Below are 14,374 nucleotides of genomic sequence, written 5' to 3'. Positions count from 1 at the left end.
CATACGCACAGGGGTTGGGTTCCTGTGGGAACGTATTGTGTTGTAAAGGAATGAATCAAGCCGCTTGTGGATGTGTTGTTTATGAAACAGCAACAGAGGGCATTATTTCACGAGGTAATTTCATCCCCTGTTTTAAGCATAATAATTATTTGTGTGTTGATGTGCGTGTGTGTGTGTTTGAGAAAGGCAGGAGGGAGAAAAAAAAGCAAATGGAGTGCAGCTGCTGACTCTTAGGTGAGTAGGTGGGACCAATCGCAGCCCATCTCTTACTGAGCCTCTATGGCATTAACAGGGTTTTCTAAAGAGGTGCAACAAGAGCTCCAACTGGTGCAGGTTCGTGTGGGCGCGTGCGTACACACTGATACGTGGCAAACAAGTCGGCATTTGTCTTTTTAAGGATAATCGGACAATCAAGTCAACATGACACAAAGCCAAATCTGAAGTGGAAACCTCGTTGCTGTAGCGTGAGTCAGGTACCTAACACGGAGCTCTGAAGCTCGTGTTTGCACTCGTGTCCATCGTTGTCTCCGGGCAACATGGTGAGGCCTGGTTTGTATTAAAATGCAAAGAAGCAAACAACGATCGTCAGGGCTGAGAGCGAGGGCCTCAGAGACCTGCAAGGTCCCAAATATACCACTCTGCAATCGCCTTAATAGGAGAATTCTTTTTAAAACCTCCATCAATACACATGAGCTTTTGAGGCACAATGTTGGTGTGGGAAGAAAAAAGAAAAGAATAATTTATCCACCCTCTTAGAAGCAATTTACATACATCACAAGGAAATATATCGAAAGAAAATATAACAGCGGAGGGGAGATTTAAAATGTTTAAAAATAAGATTTAAAAGCTTACTCCTGAATTAGATGTAAAATATGTCATTTTGTCCTCCAGGGTTCTTAAATCAATTACAAAAGACTTAGTTTGATGATGTCATGAAGCAGCTTGGAATCATGGGATTTGTTGTCTTGAGCACGACTCAAATCACAAATCACTGATGAGGTAATGTATCAAGTATAATTCACATTACGCAGCAAGCAGTAGTTAATAATCATGATCCATAATGAGTCCCTGAGAAAACAGACAACTGACTAACAGCATATTTCCCCTTACTCGAACGTCCTTTGCACCAGAATATACAACAGCACAGTAAACAGAAGAGTAAAAGCGAATATGATGCAATTAAACGGTGACCAAAAGGAAATGTCCCGTGAACTAGAATACAATTGTGGTTTCCTCTGGCTTTGAACATTGTTAAAAACATATTGAATAATGTAAATAGACAAGTCAACAATCTCTACAATATAGGTCGAGTCATTTGGAAACAATTGTTACATAACATATCTTTCAACTAACGTTAACGCTAAAAACAATATCTCACATTCGTATCCCATGTGTCGTCAAACTTAGCACACAGGCTGTGGGTTGTGTGGTTAACCTCTGGTACTGGCTTTTCTTCCCCTCTGTTGATAAATCTGTGCACTCCCACCAGTCAAACAGGAAGCCCTGGGCTCAACCCCAGCACACGGTCGGAGAGAGGAGGTCGAGGCACTGGCAGCGACCTCAGGGTGTGGCTAAGTCCAAAAACAGCTGGAAAATAAAACGGCACCCTTCCTGCTGTTCCCCCTGGGAACCATTGTGTTATGCAGGAGAGCTGGTATACACTGAACAATGAAGGACCTGGGTTGACACCTTTTAGCTTTCTTTTTTTCCTTTTTCAACTTAGGACTGCACAAAGCAATTCAGTCTGGGCTGGAGCTTGACGAACGCAGACAAAAAGAGACAGCTATAAAGACGAGATGAGTCGTTTGACCGGGGGAATGAGTCATTTCAAATAGCCTGCTTCCTCCAAGGCAGGTCTTCTGAAAATGGAATAAATTTTAAGTTCCCTTATTGTGACAAAAAAAGATGAGTCCATAGCTTCCACACACATAATATTGCCTATGTGCACAGTTTCCAAAACTGACATTTCTATATGTGCAAAAATAACGAGGAGACGTTGGATAATAACTATTCTTTACGGTAGTAGATCCTCTAGCCGTCAGAGCCAATGTGTTGTATATTGGTGCGAAGAGGAGATTAGATCAGCTGTCAGTTAGATCACGTCAGTTTGCTCGCTTCTCACGACAAGTTCAACTGAGGGGCGTTTGGCTTGAAAGAGCTCGCTACTGTAAGCCGAGCTCGGTTCAACATGGAGGGAGTGCTGTAAAGTTTGGAATCAGTGAAAAAACATCACAGGGGCTGCGAGGACGAGAGGGAGAGACTGAGGGAGAGCTAGCGAGAGAGAGAGAGAAAGAAACAGAGAGAGGGGGCTGCTTTCTGAATAAAACATCCTGGGAGAACATTCATGTCAGTCTCTGTCGGCTGGGCGGGAGGAAACCCAAACTGGAACACAGCTCCACCCGACAAAGGCTCTGTCAAATCAACAGCCACTTCCAGGTGTATCAAGCGGTCGAAAGCACAATCAGACCAAAGGGAATCTCTTCAAACAGGGGCTGATTTCCCACGGGCTGGTGACAGCAAATACAGATACACTCGCCGGCTCCCATCACCTAGGAAACTACTCACTATGAGAGGACCTGGTGTTGGATCTCCAATTGACCTTATTATTTGTAGACAGACAACACACACACAAAAACACACACCTAATTGACACGGCAGGCCCACATCACATTACGTGCAACACATCTGACATCTGCTATACTGATACACTTTTCCGCGCAGAATAAATACATATCACCCTGGAAACACATCAAATTGGCAAACTCCTATGGCAGTCGTATTAAAAAGGCTTTTCTCAAATCGAATCCTCATTTCAGATGACGCATTGCCATCGTCTATACTGTTGTAAATAAATGATATTCCGCTCCCGCCTCACCACGGTGAATCCGACAGAGCTGCGCTCACATCTCATCATCCTCACCCATGTCTATTCTCTGACAACATTTCACCGACAAAAGAAAGTTATTTCCTCCAGGACACAATCTAACAACAAACTCAAATGCTTCAGTAAAAAAATTCGAATTAAAAAAATGCATCAGCCCACACACTCACTCTGAATGGCATTTGGCTTCCGCTGCCACATTTTTTTCGCACGGAGAGTTAAATGTTAAGACGTGTGGTTGTGTGGAGCCGTATCAAAGGACTGACGGTGCTGCTGAAGGTCAGTGTGACCGAGGCCAGAGCCAAGACAGGAACAGAGAGGAAAATCCCCCAAAAAAGAAAAGAAAATTGAGGTTATCAGGTATATGTCGGCCACTTACCCAAATCTTTGGATCCTTGACTCTCACTGGCCAGTTCACCCATTCTGACCAGAGCATCAAAGTAGCCTTTGGCAGCAAATGTCACATCTACAAGCAAAGAGAAGCAAGAATGGGAACAGTTTTGTTTATTAGGGCAAAGGCTACACAAACAGTGTCTTTTCAAACATTATGCAGTTAGGATTTGTGTAAACTCCGTTGACAGTTCCCTGGCCAGTGATGCAGAAACCTGCTCCCTCCTCTTCTTTCACAGCTTCTCACCACACAGTAGAAATCAAAGGAGGCACTAATGTTCCCACCTACAGTAATTACTCAACATCATCTTGTTGTGCATGCTTGATTGCGGCCGGGAAATTATTTTTCTGACAGAATCTGTACTTGCTGGGGAAGTAACAAATATAAGTGGTTTCCTGCTTTGTTTTGTTTCAGGCACATTTCCATAATGAAAAGAAAAGATAGTTTATTATAACCCGAAGGTGTATGTGATTATTAAGATTAATATTTAGAAGATTTGTGAGTTGTGAATTATTGTTGCTCAAAACAGAGAAAAATTGGAAAACATTTACTTTGCTTGGTAAATATTTGGAACAGCTCGTCTATTGGTGACACGGGCCACAGATTGCTGTAAGTCCCTCCTGACCTCATGCTTGGGCGTATTGTGTAATGGCTGGTGTCTGAATGGATGGTGGTGTGTGGTAAAAAAAAAAAGAAGCAAAGGGTATCCTCCCCTTTAATCCACTAACAAACGGGCCAATGGGTCCGCGAATAACATTGTGTCCCACCGAGGAAACAGCAATGTCATGGTGTTAACCACCACTGGCCTTTTCTGTTCTCCATTCCATTTCATCTTCTTTGTCGGTCACATCCCAACAGGGTGACGCAGTGACTTGGGGAGACTGTTGATAAGTGGATGGATTAGGGTTCATACACCTGCAGAGACAAGGCTTCAAACTGTTGGGCTGCCCCTCCGCATCATTGGACGCTTTGGTTTATGTGGCCGCCTCTAAAAGAACTTCTAACGCCTGAATTGGAAATGCCCCAGATACTGCGGGAAAAAAGCCAGGCATCAGTGAGTACAGGACTCTATAGCTGTGTCCTAATTCAGGGGCTGCTTTCTTCAGAGGAGGCGGTCTACCCAGCCCACGAAGGGACCGGTCTTCGCGGGCCACATAGACCGCAAAGGCCAAACTGAAATTAGATGGTCTGGTCCACAGAGGCTTTCCTAGATCTGCGTCACCATCTCGTCCCGCCCTTATTGCTGTAGCCAGTTAACCAAGCTGGAGTCGGACACATGCAACTTGATTTTTCAGCATGTGAACCATTGGCTGTTCGGTTGAGTTGAAGTCTGATACTCAAGCACTGGATGTCTAGTCCGTTACCCCTTTGAAAAACAGTTGGCCCCAAGGGCACAATGAATCCTGGGATAGTTTGGGCATTTGAAGGAGCCTTTAAAATGGGACAGCCTATTCATGTCCCTGTGATGCAATCTCTCTTAAAATGCTGCGTCTGAAGGCTGTAGCTCCTGAATTGAGACACAGCTTGTGTACTGATCCGATATACCCCTTCTTTGTTTCAAGTATTTAAGTTTAACCTCGATAAATCACTTATTGTTTGCCGCTCTTAAACATCTGTTGCACTGTACTGCCACTACAAATTCCTTTTTTTAGAGCAGCGAAGAAGAAGTGATTTCTGGAAGTGTAGCGTTAGCTATGGCTAGCTGTTGTGTATTCCTAGATTTAATTACGTCTGTTCTCTTTCAGTTATGACTGTCAAAGTTGGTGGTAGGTCTATTACATTTCCCTCTAGCATTGATTAAAGATAAATAAATGGTGCTTTAAATGTGTAAAGTGTGACCTGACTGCTCAAAGTAATAAACCGATTTAGTCAAAGGTCACCAAAACAAAAAGGTGTCCCACACATGCATGCATAGATTTGTGCAAACACGCACCAATGTGCACAAAACATTTGGCCTTCACCCCTTGATCTTTTGCACACAGACAAACAATCAGTGAGGTTAATCCAATCACAAGCAATATCTGCTCTTCTCTGTCACCGACTGGAAAGATCAAGAGATCTCCTAGCTTCCGAGATCAATAACCACCTCTGCCCCATTATTCTGACTGCTGCAGCGCCGGCCACCAAAGGTCAAACAAGACAGGAGTCTGCTTCCAGTGATTTCTGCCCTACTGCCGTGCAGACTGCCAATCAGTCCATCTCCAGTGAATAATGGCCGTTGCTTTTTTGGAGGTGAATTCAACAGCAGTCCAGGTGACAGATGGGCCCTGTGCCTGCAGACAGCTGCCAGGTGAGAGACACACTGACAACAATAGCCTGGCAGGGGCAAGCTAATTCCAGAAGACAGATGTAGCCCTGCGATAGGGGAAGTCTCCCGGGCTGGGAGCCTCGCAGCGCTGCTCCGAGGCTGAGGGACATATGCTAATGCTAATCCCAATTACAGCTGAGTCAACGGCAGATAGCGGCATGTGTTTCCTGTGTGTTCTCTCGCCGGGGGAACACCTGAGAACTGAGAGCAGAGGACCCCCCCCCCCCACCCCAACAATCAGAAAAAACATCATGGCTGATTTGTCTTTGTTATGCCAAACAGACCTCCTGCCACGCTTGATGTGGTAAAGTGTGTCTGAATGTGTGCGTGTGTATGATTGTAAATGCGAGGTCATACACGTGTTTTCGTGCGAGTGGGAAAGTCGGAGCTCCAGCAGATGTACAAAGAGATCTCCAAGCAACGGACACTGTGTATGTTCAGTGTTCAGGGCGGCTGAGTAGATAAGCTGGATCGGTGCGGATCCTTAACTTTTATCTAATGAAATGTGTGGTGAGGGGCTCACAGCAACAGACGGAGCGGATTACCGGATCTGTGATTGCAAGGCAGACAGACAACCTGTAGGGGAGGGGTTCATCTCAGAGCTACTGATCCAACACTCATCCTTCACTCCGGAGGAACAACTCGCCTCTTAATCAGGACAACCATTGTTTCGTGTACCTGCCTCGTCCTCCTAACGTCACTTGTACAGTGAGCTCATGTTTGTGAGGCGGTTGAAGTCCTTCAGTCGTATGCATCTGTTGCTTTAACACCTACCAAGCGCTGTGAGATTCAGTAACTCACTGCAGTGTTGAAAAAGCTGGAGCGTTCCCATTCCCACACCTCGAAAGCCTACCCATGAAGCCCATTTTTGGCATTTCTGGTGTTGAATAATTTCAGTGACTGCACCATATGGGTGGAAGCGTGTCCTGCCATCCCCTGCCCCCGCAAATCAGAGCCTCTTAGTCCCTTGGGTCGAGCCAATATCGCAAAGTGGGTTTTTAATGGCTCAGTGAGTCCCTACCAGTCTGTCTCTTACCTACACCAAGGCCAGGATTAGTTATTGTTTGTGTCAGGAGAAAAAGAGCACAGGCTCGGGAAGGGGGGAGAAGTTCCACTAATTCTCGGATTAGTTGGGCTGAGGGGGTTCTGCCTTGTGTTAAAGTTAAGGGGCGTTTAGGGGGAAAGTTTTGGGAGACTGTTACCAGGTGATCCATACATTCACACATTCATCTTCTGTGAATTTTACTGTCATCCACACTTTGCATCAGATTAGATGCGTTTTGTGTTTCTCTGAATATACCTCCCATAGAAGCAGTACACACCACATGATAAGATCTGCCGTTTGGAAGGGGAATAAATACTGTCCTTTAGTCAGCCAATCGGACAGATAGGTAGAGAGATACTTACAAGGAAAAGGAGAGAAGGGCAAAGAGACAGGGAGAGTGCTACCTTGGCTTTGTGCCTGAACCTGCAGCGAAACAGGGAGCACAGACAACATAAATGAAGGAAAAAAGTACTTACTGGCAAGGGCCTTCTCGTAGTTCTTCCCCATGGCAACAAAGTTCCGTAAGCAGGGGTTGAACTGCTCCATGATGGTCTGAAAAAAAAACACAAGAGATGGATGGGAGGTGAAGGTTTCACTTATCAGCGGAGCATGGTCAAGGGCAGAGAAGAAAGACTTGCACCTCGCTTTATTCATGTCTGTCCTTCTTACATTTCCTGCCTCTCTCTCTCTTTCTCTCTCTCTCTCTCTCGGACACAAACCTCCCTCCACTGCACAAAATATGTTTCTCACAAAACAGCCATCGACAGAAGCTTTGGACTCACTCTTCTTGAATGTTAATGGAGGGCAGAATGAGGGTTTCTCCACCCACATCCTGCCCTCCGATGGTGAGAAATAGTTCAGGTGGGAGGGGGCAGGAGAGGCTGGCGGCTGATGGTGGCGTTGGAAGAGTGGGTAGATGAATATGCCGACTCGAAACAAAGATACTTGTCTTGACAGGGATGCATGTCCTTGAGTTTCAAAGGAGAATTCAATGATGGGCACACTCATTATGGCTACTAATGTGAAGAACAGTGAAAATAACATACAATGCTGATGGCTTAGACTCAGCATCAGCATCTATACTTGAACCTACATGTGTGTCTAACGGAACTAAGGCATGTAAATAGTACAAATATAGATTTGCAGTCTCATACTACACTGCAGGCTGAGTCAGTCTAAATGCAGAGAAAGCACGACGATGCCCGACATCTCGCAGCCCCATCATTTCCTCTACTTCTCATCCACCTTCTCATCTCTTTCCTCCTCCTGTGCTCCTCCAGGGCTTCCTCCAATTAACCGATCCCCAGTCAGCGAGTCAGGAACAGCCAGGGGGACAGAGAGACAACACGCACACAACACTGCTGCAGCAGCAGTCCCTACACAGGCCGTCAATACTGCAGAAGAACATTGTGGCAGAAATGATATAGCACGGTGCCACCGGCGTCAACCTGAAACAACCCCAGCCGTTCCTGAAAACCCGGTGCCTTGTACTTTCAGCCAGACCTCAGCATTTTTACTTTTGCCTTCATCGCACTGTCTGTCCTTTTGTTTTTTTAATGAGAGCCAAGATTTGTATGGGACTGCACATGTGTGTTTGTGAAAGTGTGTGTGTGTGTTTGCTGTGGTTTGTGTATTCCATCAGGAATTGCAGTTCAAGTGGCTCGAGTGCAGCACAGCCCACCTACAGTAGACATACCGGTGAGTCAGACACAAACCACTAATACTTTCATTACCATCAGTAACAATTTTACTACGCCTCTCCATGACTGCGTTTACATCTCAAGCCAGGATGGCAACAACAGGACTAGAATGCAAAAATACTACACAAAAAAAATAAAAATAAAAGCAGCCAGTCATCCCCAAATACAACAGTAACCTATGGACCTTGAATTTATAGTTTGTAATTAGATTAGATCACTTGACGGTCTGTTATACAAGACTAATTCACATTTATGCTCCTAGTTTTAACAATAAGCAATTTGTTTTATTACTAATTACCCTTCCTATTCATTATGTGATTGTTTTCTCAGTAAAATGTGAAAAGAATAATGATGAATACCATCATGCGCATTTGGAGCGAGTGTCTGCGCGGTGGGAATCGGGGAATGGGGCCGTGATAGGGTGGTCCCATCCATACACACGTGCTCGACCAATCACAAGTGAGTCTCAGCTCTCATTTGGGAAGTTTCACCTTGCAACATATACAGCTGGACATACATCAATAATACCTCAAATGACAGAAACCATCTTCGAGGTAAATTTATTGAACTTTTACTTTTGGTGCAAGCTTCATCCAGTAACATGGAGGAGGCGGGACGCATGACCTCTGACCTACTACAGCCACGCACCAGATGGTGATCCGGACCCTTCAGCTTCACTTTAGGCGGAGCTGTCATTTTGTTCATCTTTATACACAATCTATGGTTTCTATCATTGCTGCAATTTACAAGCAAACCAACCTGCACAAATGACTGCCTTACTTAACTGGCTAAACTCAAAGTTAACCATCCTCCCTGTTCCGTTCCTACTTCTTCGTAATCTCTAAGGAACACAGCAAGGTTTTGGAGAGAAACTTTTTTCTGTTGTTCCTCTAGGGAAAAAATGGTAAAAAAATTAAATAAAAATAAGACAACATATTGTTTTTCATAGAGATCATTTTAAATGCTACCAAAAAGCAAAAGGCCGATTGAGCATTAAAAACTCATTTACCGGCTGCTCGTGTTCAAAGCGGCTGCCTTTATTTACAATCTGGCTGTGTTAGTCTAATAGGCTGGGAGCGTAATTGGAGGAGAGTCCCATCTTCAGGCAAACAGCGCAGCTCATATAAAAGGTATCCCCGCTCCCTCGCTCACTCTCGCTCTCCCTCTCTGCCTCTGGGAAGATAAAAGACTAACTCGTCCCCGAGGACCTCTCAAAGGAAATGTTTATTCCTAAATGTTCTTTCCTTCTGCCTGATTCTGATGTAAAGCGCATCTCATTGATGATGATAAGGTCACATGGTATGTGTGCATCACAAACACATCTCATACACATATTCATGCATGTGTGCGCGTGTGTGTGTGTGTGTACTCACAGCTACATTAACTGGAGGCTTCTAATAAAGAGTGATGGTGTTTCAGAGTGGTGGGAGGATTACATAAAGCAAAGCCCAGTACAGCATCATTACAGCACACTCACCCACTGAGGAGGCCAAAGGTATCTGACACAGGTCTTTCTTCCCTGTGCACGTGTTGGAACAACTTCACATAGAAGAGTTAGATGATTAGCTACTGGTATAACTCTTATTCTTATTGTACATGTTTTCTCATACATTTCGCATCTTAAATGGCGTGCAGTGAAGGCAAAGTAGTTTCCGTCTTCCTCTCTTCCCATTGTTGCTATATTTGTCATCCCAGTTCTCTTGTACTACATTGTTATCCTAATTGTGGCGGCTAATTGGGAAATGGCGCCAGGAGGCACTTGAAGTTGTGTGACACGGCGAGAGGGAGAAAGAGAGAAGGGGAAAAAAGAGAGATCAACATAGTAGAAAAGGATGTAATATTTACGAACAAAAGGTTTGTAATCACGGTCTGTATATCGCTTCTCATTCAAACAGTCCCTGAAAAATCTTTCAATTAGAGACTTATTATATGTCACAGCTGAATTGTAATCTTCTCCTAAGGACAGACGGGGAGACTGTCCATTTTGTGACTACATGAGGATGGAATCAATCCATTATTTGCACACAGGCGTATTTTAAACCAGACAATTAAAGGAGGGCAGGAAAATGTCTCCAAAAGAATGAGTCCAATCTGTTTGACACTCATTTGTGCTGTGGGCTGGGACAGGAAGAATACGGAGAAGCCGGGAGCACGAGCAGAGAGGATGAAGATAAGAGAAAACATTATTAAGAGGATTAAAAATGTTCCTCCCTGTGCCCTGACCAGGCTTCTCCGCCACGCAGCAGCAATTGAAACAAGGTCGGAGCAAATTAAATAAGGTGTCGATTAAAACTATGGGATATTCATCAATCACTGCCTACTCGGCTCACTTCTTACACCTACACAAACACAGTAATGACATGCATAAAGAGGGTAATTTCAAAGTACCACCAGCTGATTAGAGCCAGAGGGAATCACGCACAATCAGGAGCCAGGACGCCATCATCTGCTCCCTCTCACCCTCCTCGCGCTCCCTTCTCCCGATTTCCCTCTTCTACATGGCAACCAGCTGCAGGCCTCCAATGCCCGGGATCAGGAGCACTGACACCACCAATTACTGTATTTGAGTGGACTGTGCTAGGACATGTCGTGTGGTGACAGGCAGCAGAGCCGGCCAAGAGGAGCGTTGCAATCAGAGAGGAATGTAAAAGAAAGTGGATAATGTGCATATGGACTAATGACAACCTCACAGTTAGTCCTTTCTTCCTTAATAAGAAGCACTGTGTGTGTGTATTGTGATGGTAGACCTTTTACTGGTTGACTCCACTGATCAATGAGGATGTTGGACCGAGACGGGATCTGGGTGTTTCACCAGCTCAGCTAAACTCTCCAGGGGTTTCCCCATTGTTGCCGAGTCGGAATGACTGAAATGGGCTTGAACATACTTTCCAGAGAGAAAACTGCTATTTGTGCAATATAATGATTCAATATCATGTGATCCTTAAAGAAAACACAAGCAGAATTCCTTGTGGAATGTAAGTAGAATTACCGCCCAGCTGTTTTATGCCTCTGCCAACCATAGCAGTTACAGTCATTGTAATATATCATGTTCAAAAGGTAAAATACCTTGTGAGCCACCAGGACCTTAATCTTCGATCACCAAAACCAAACAAATTAATCTGTGAGCCTAAATGAACGTTTGTAACAAATTTGAAGAAATTCCCTTATTGTGGTCCTGAGTTTTCCTGTTCACAAAGCAAAAACAACGTGCTTTGTGAAGTCAAATCAACATTGACCTTTGACCTTTGCTGACCAAAATGTGAAGATATTCCTCCAAGGCATTCTTGAGATATCATGTCCGTAAGAAAGGGACGGGCAGAAGGACAAGCCCAGAACAAAATGCCTCGGGCTACTTGCTATCGGCGGCTTTGACATTAAAATCCACAGCAAACAAGGGAATGGTGAGTAAACCATTTATTTCTTCATTCCAGTCAATTTAAAATAATCTCCATCAATCCCACTTAGTTTTGCCCGAGGGCTTATTATTGCAAACACATAGCTCCGCATCTAAAACACTTTGTGGCTCAGTCAATTCTAGAAACATTGGTAAAATGACAAGTCAAATGCAATTTATTTATTTTTGCACGTCTTCGCTGTGACCACAGGAACCAGTGTGAATACAGTGAAGCTGAAAATGCACTAAAATGTCAACAGCGTGGATAGGGAGCCCTAAGTAATAACTGCAAACAGAGGTTTAGAGGGTTGTAGTCAAAATCATGTTGAAAGGGTAAGAATGAATGAATTATACATGGTGAAACCAAACAAACAATGGAATATAGGCGTAAACTTACACGTCAACCATATGTGGCACTTTGTTGAGATATGTGTGGGTATTTCTTTAAGGCCTGTGAAACATTCTATTTGTTTATTTCTCTTGGCCTGGCTTCTTATGCCTAGTGAGTCAATTTGGTACCGAGACTGGTCACAGCACATCATAAACAGAATGTCAGACTGGTATGCTCGTATTGGAAAGACGACGGCCATTTGTGAAAGGTTGCATTCCGAATCCGAATCCACTAAAGCAGAAGAATGCCAGGTTCTCTTAAAGATCGTGCTCGGAGGCACAAGCTCCCATTCTCTCATAAGGGCTGGTAGCAAACCTTTTATTAGATGAGAGAAACTTAGATTTACAGATTAACCGGTTTCGACCAACATAGTCAGCCAACTTCTTACTTTTCATTTTCTGAGGTACGCACGTCCATACAGAAAAGCACACAGCGAGGCTCAAGCTTATTTCTGAGGCAGGTATACACTTTGAATGGATAGCATGAAGAAGTTTTGCTTCTTGCATACCTAAAACCTCAGTGCAGTAAGCACAGCATGTGCCTTCAGTGGAAGCCAAGGGGAACATCAAATCCAAGAACACTATTTGACTTTAGTTCTGTTATGTCGTAGAGCAGACTTCCAACAGCATGAGCTGGACAAGTAGAAGTGTACAGAATATACTATTATACATTTAATCACGTCAAACCCAGACAGTCATCTATATTAAACAAATCAAACACATTGTATTTAAAACTGCAAAATGTGCCATCACTCAAACAATTCAGATTTAGCAATATGTAAACATGATGTGCAAATTCTAATTATTTATCTCAGTTTTCTACAGGGATCAGTCGAAGAAATGTTATTGTCTTCTTTAACTGGGAGAAAAAACTAGACTGGCACACAGCAGTGCATATTCTCCACCAAGATCCAAAAGAACGTGTCCGTGTAGCTCTTCGAAAAAAATAAGGTAAAATGGAAGTATTCTGATAATCCCCACCACATTGCACAGACTCATCCATTTTTTACATAAATAATCCCTTTAATCTGAGCACAACTTTTAACATATTCTACATAACTTCCATACCAGTTAAAATCATAAATTCTCCCGACTCGGGTTATCCAATCATGGTTCGGATTCAAATCAACTTTATTTGGCAATTATAAGGCACATGGAGCACGTCAAGACAACAAGTAATAACAAGAAAGAAACAAGGATGACATCAGTGCACTGCCACGGACAGTTAAAAACGAGTGCAGTGTACTGTAATTATAAAGTAAGAGTTGTGCATATGATTATAAAGGACTTAGACCAGTTTAACGGCTGTGAAAATTGATTGTAGGAACGTAGATAAATACTGAATGAGTGTTTGGAGGTAACTAATACGGACATAAATTATATATAGTTAAGGTGAATTTTATGTTCAGGAACAGGTATCAGCAGATGAATGAATACTGTAGTGTATGAATAAATATATATGCAGCAGATAAATATTTATACAGATTATGAACAGTTAAAGTAAATACTGATAATGAAGAATATACATACAGGACCAGGTAGCAGCAGATGAATAGATAACGTAGCGTACGAATAAATATATACACAGCAGACGTGTAAAAGATGAATAAACATAGCAGAAGATAAGTTAATCTAAAGCTGATGAGTGAGTACGTAAGTATCTTGTCCTTTATTCTAAATAATCAACTATATTCCAACATGACTTCATCCATCAACTGTTGCTAAATGATGCATCTTCAAATCCTGCCGGTTGCCTATTTCCGCCATTGCAAACACAAACTGCCCCTTGCCACTTGGGTCCGTATAGTGCATACACTAAGCTACAGGTGGTGGGAGTGGACCGGTCTGTGATCTCCTGCTAAACTATGACTGATAAAGAAACATTTGAAAGAATCCGTCATATAAGTGGCAATAAAGAAGGTGGATGTGGGCTGGATCTGTAAACTTCCTCAGGAGGACGCCGCTCCATGCCACATCATGCTGCGGGTATAAGTGCTGTGTCATGTTTGTGGTGCCTCCCGTCTTGCAAGGAAAAGTAGCCCATTACTCAAACTTTTGTCAATGTTTGTCTTTCCATAAAGCTCCGCAAACAATGACAGATACATGAATACAGGCTTTGCTTTTTAGCCAATGACATAGCAGCAGCCAAACGGCACAGTTTAGTCAAATGACCGGTTGGCAAGACGAGAGGGTATATGACTGTCTAACTCTTAACCTAGGCCTCCGCAGTTATCTACAAAGGGTTGTGGGTGGGCTGGAGAAAAA

At 43.6% G+C, this 14,374-nt stretch overlaps 1 protein-coding gene across 3 annotated transcripts in view; it reads right to left on the bottom strand.

Moving 5' to 3' along the window:
* Positions 1–14,374, bottom strand: part of LOC128459281 (brain-specific angiogenesis inhibitor 1-associated protein 2) — a 51,500-nt gene that overhangs the window by 30,953 nt on the left and 6,173 nt on the right. Inside the window, exons 1-3 of one of the 3 annotated variants that reach the window (XM_053444405.1) lie at positions 7,295–12,361; positions 7,102–7,177; positions 3,261–3,347 (exon numbers count right to left, since the gene is read on the bottom strand). In XM_053444405.1, the coding sequence (XP_053300380.1) occupies positions 3,261–3,347; positions 7,102–7,177; positions 7,295–7,702 (571 nt within the window). In that variant the 5' untranslated portion in view covers positions 7,703–12,361. Of the gene's footprint in view, positions 1–3,260; positions 3,348–7,101; positions 7,178–7,265; positions 12,362–14,374 lie in introns of those variants that run through there. The other 2 variants (XM_053444407.1, XM_053444406.1) reach the window with 2 other exon arrangements.

The sequence above is a fragment of the Pleuronectes platessa genome, chromosome 16 (assembly GCF_947347685.1).
Source record: "Pleuronectes platessa chromosome 16, fPlePla1.1, whole genome shotgun sequence".
In the NCBI taxonomy this organism is placed as follows: domain Eukaryota; kingdom Metazoa; phylum Chordata; class Actinopteri; order Pleuronectiformes; family Pleuronectidae; genus Pleuronectes; species Pleuronectes platessa.
This window is presented reverse-complemented; position numbering and strand designations above follow the sequence as displayed.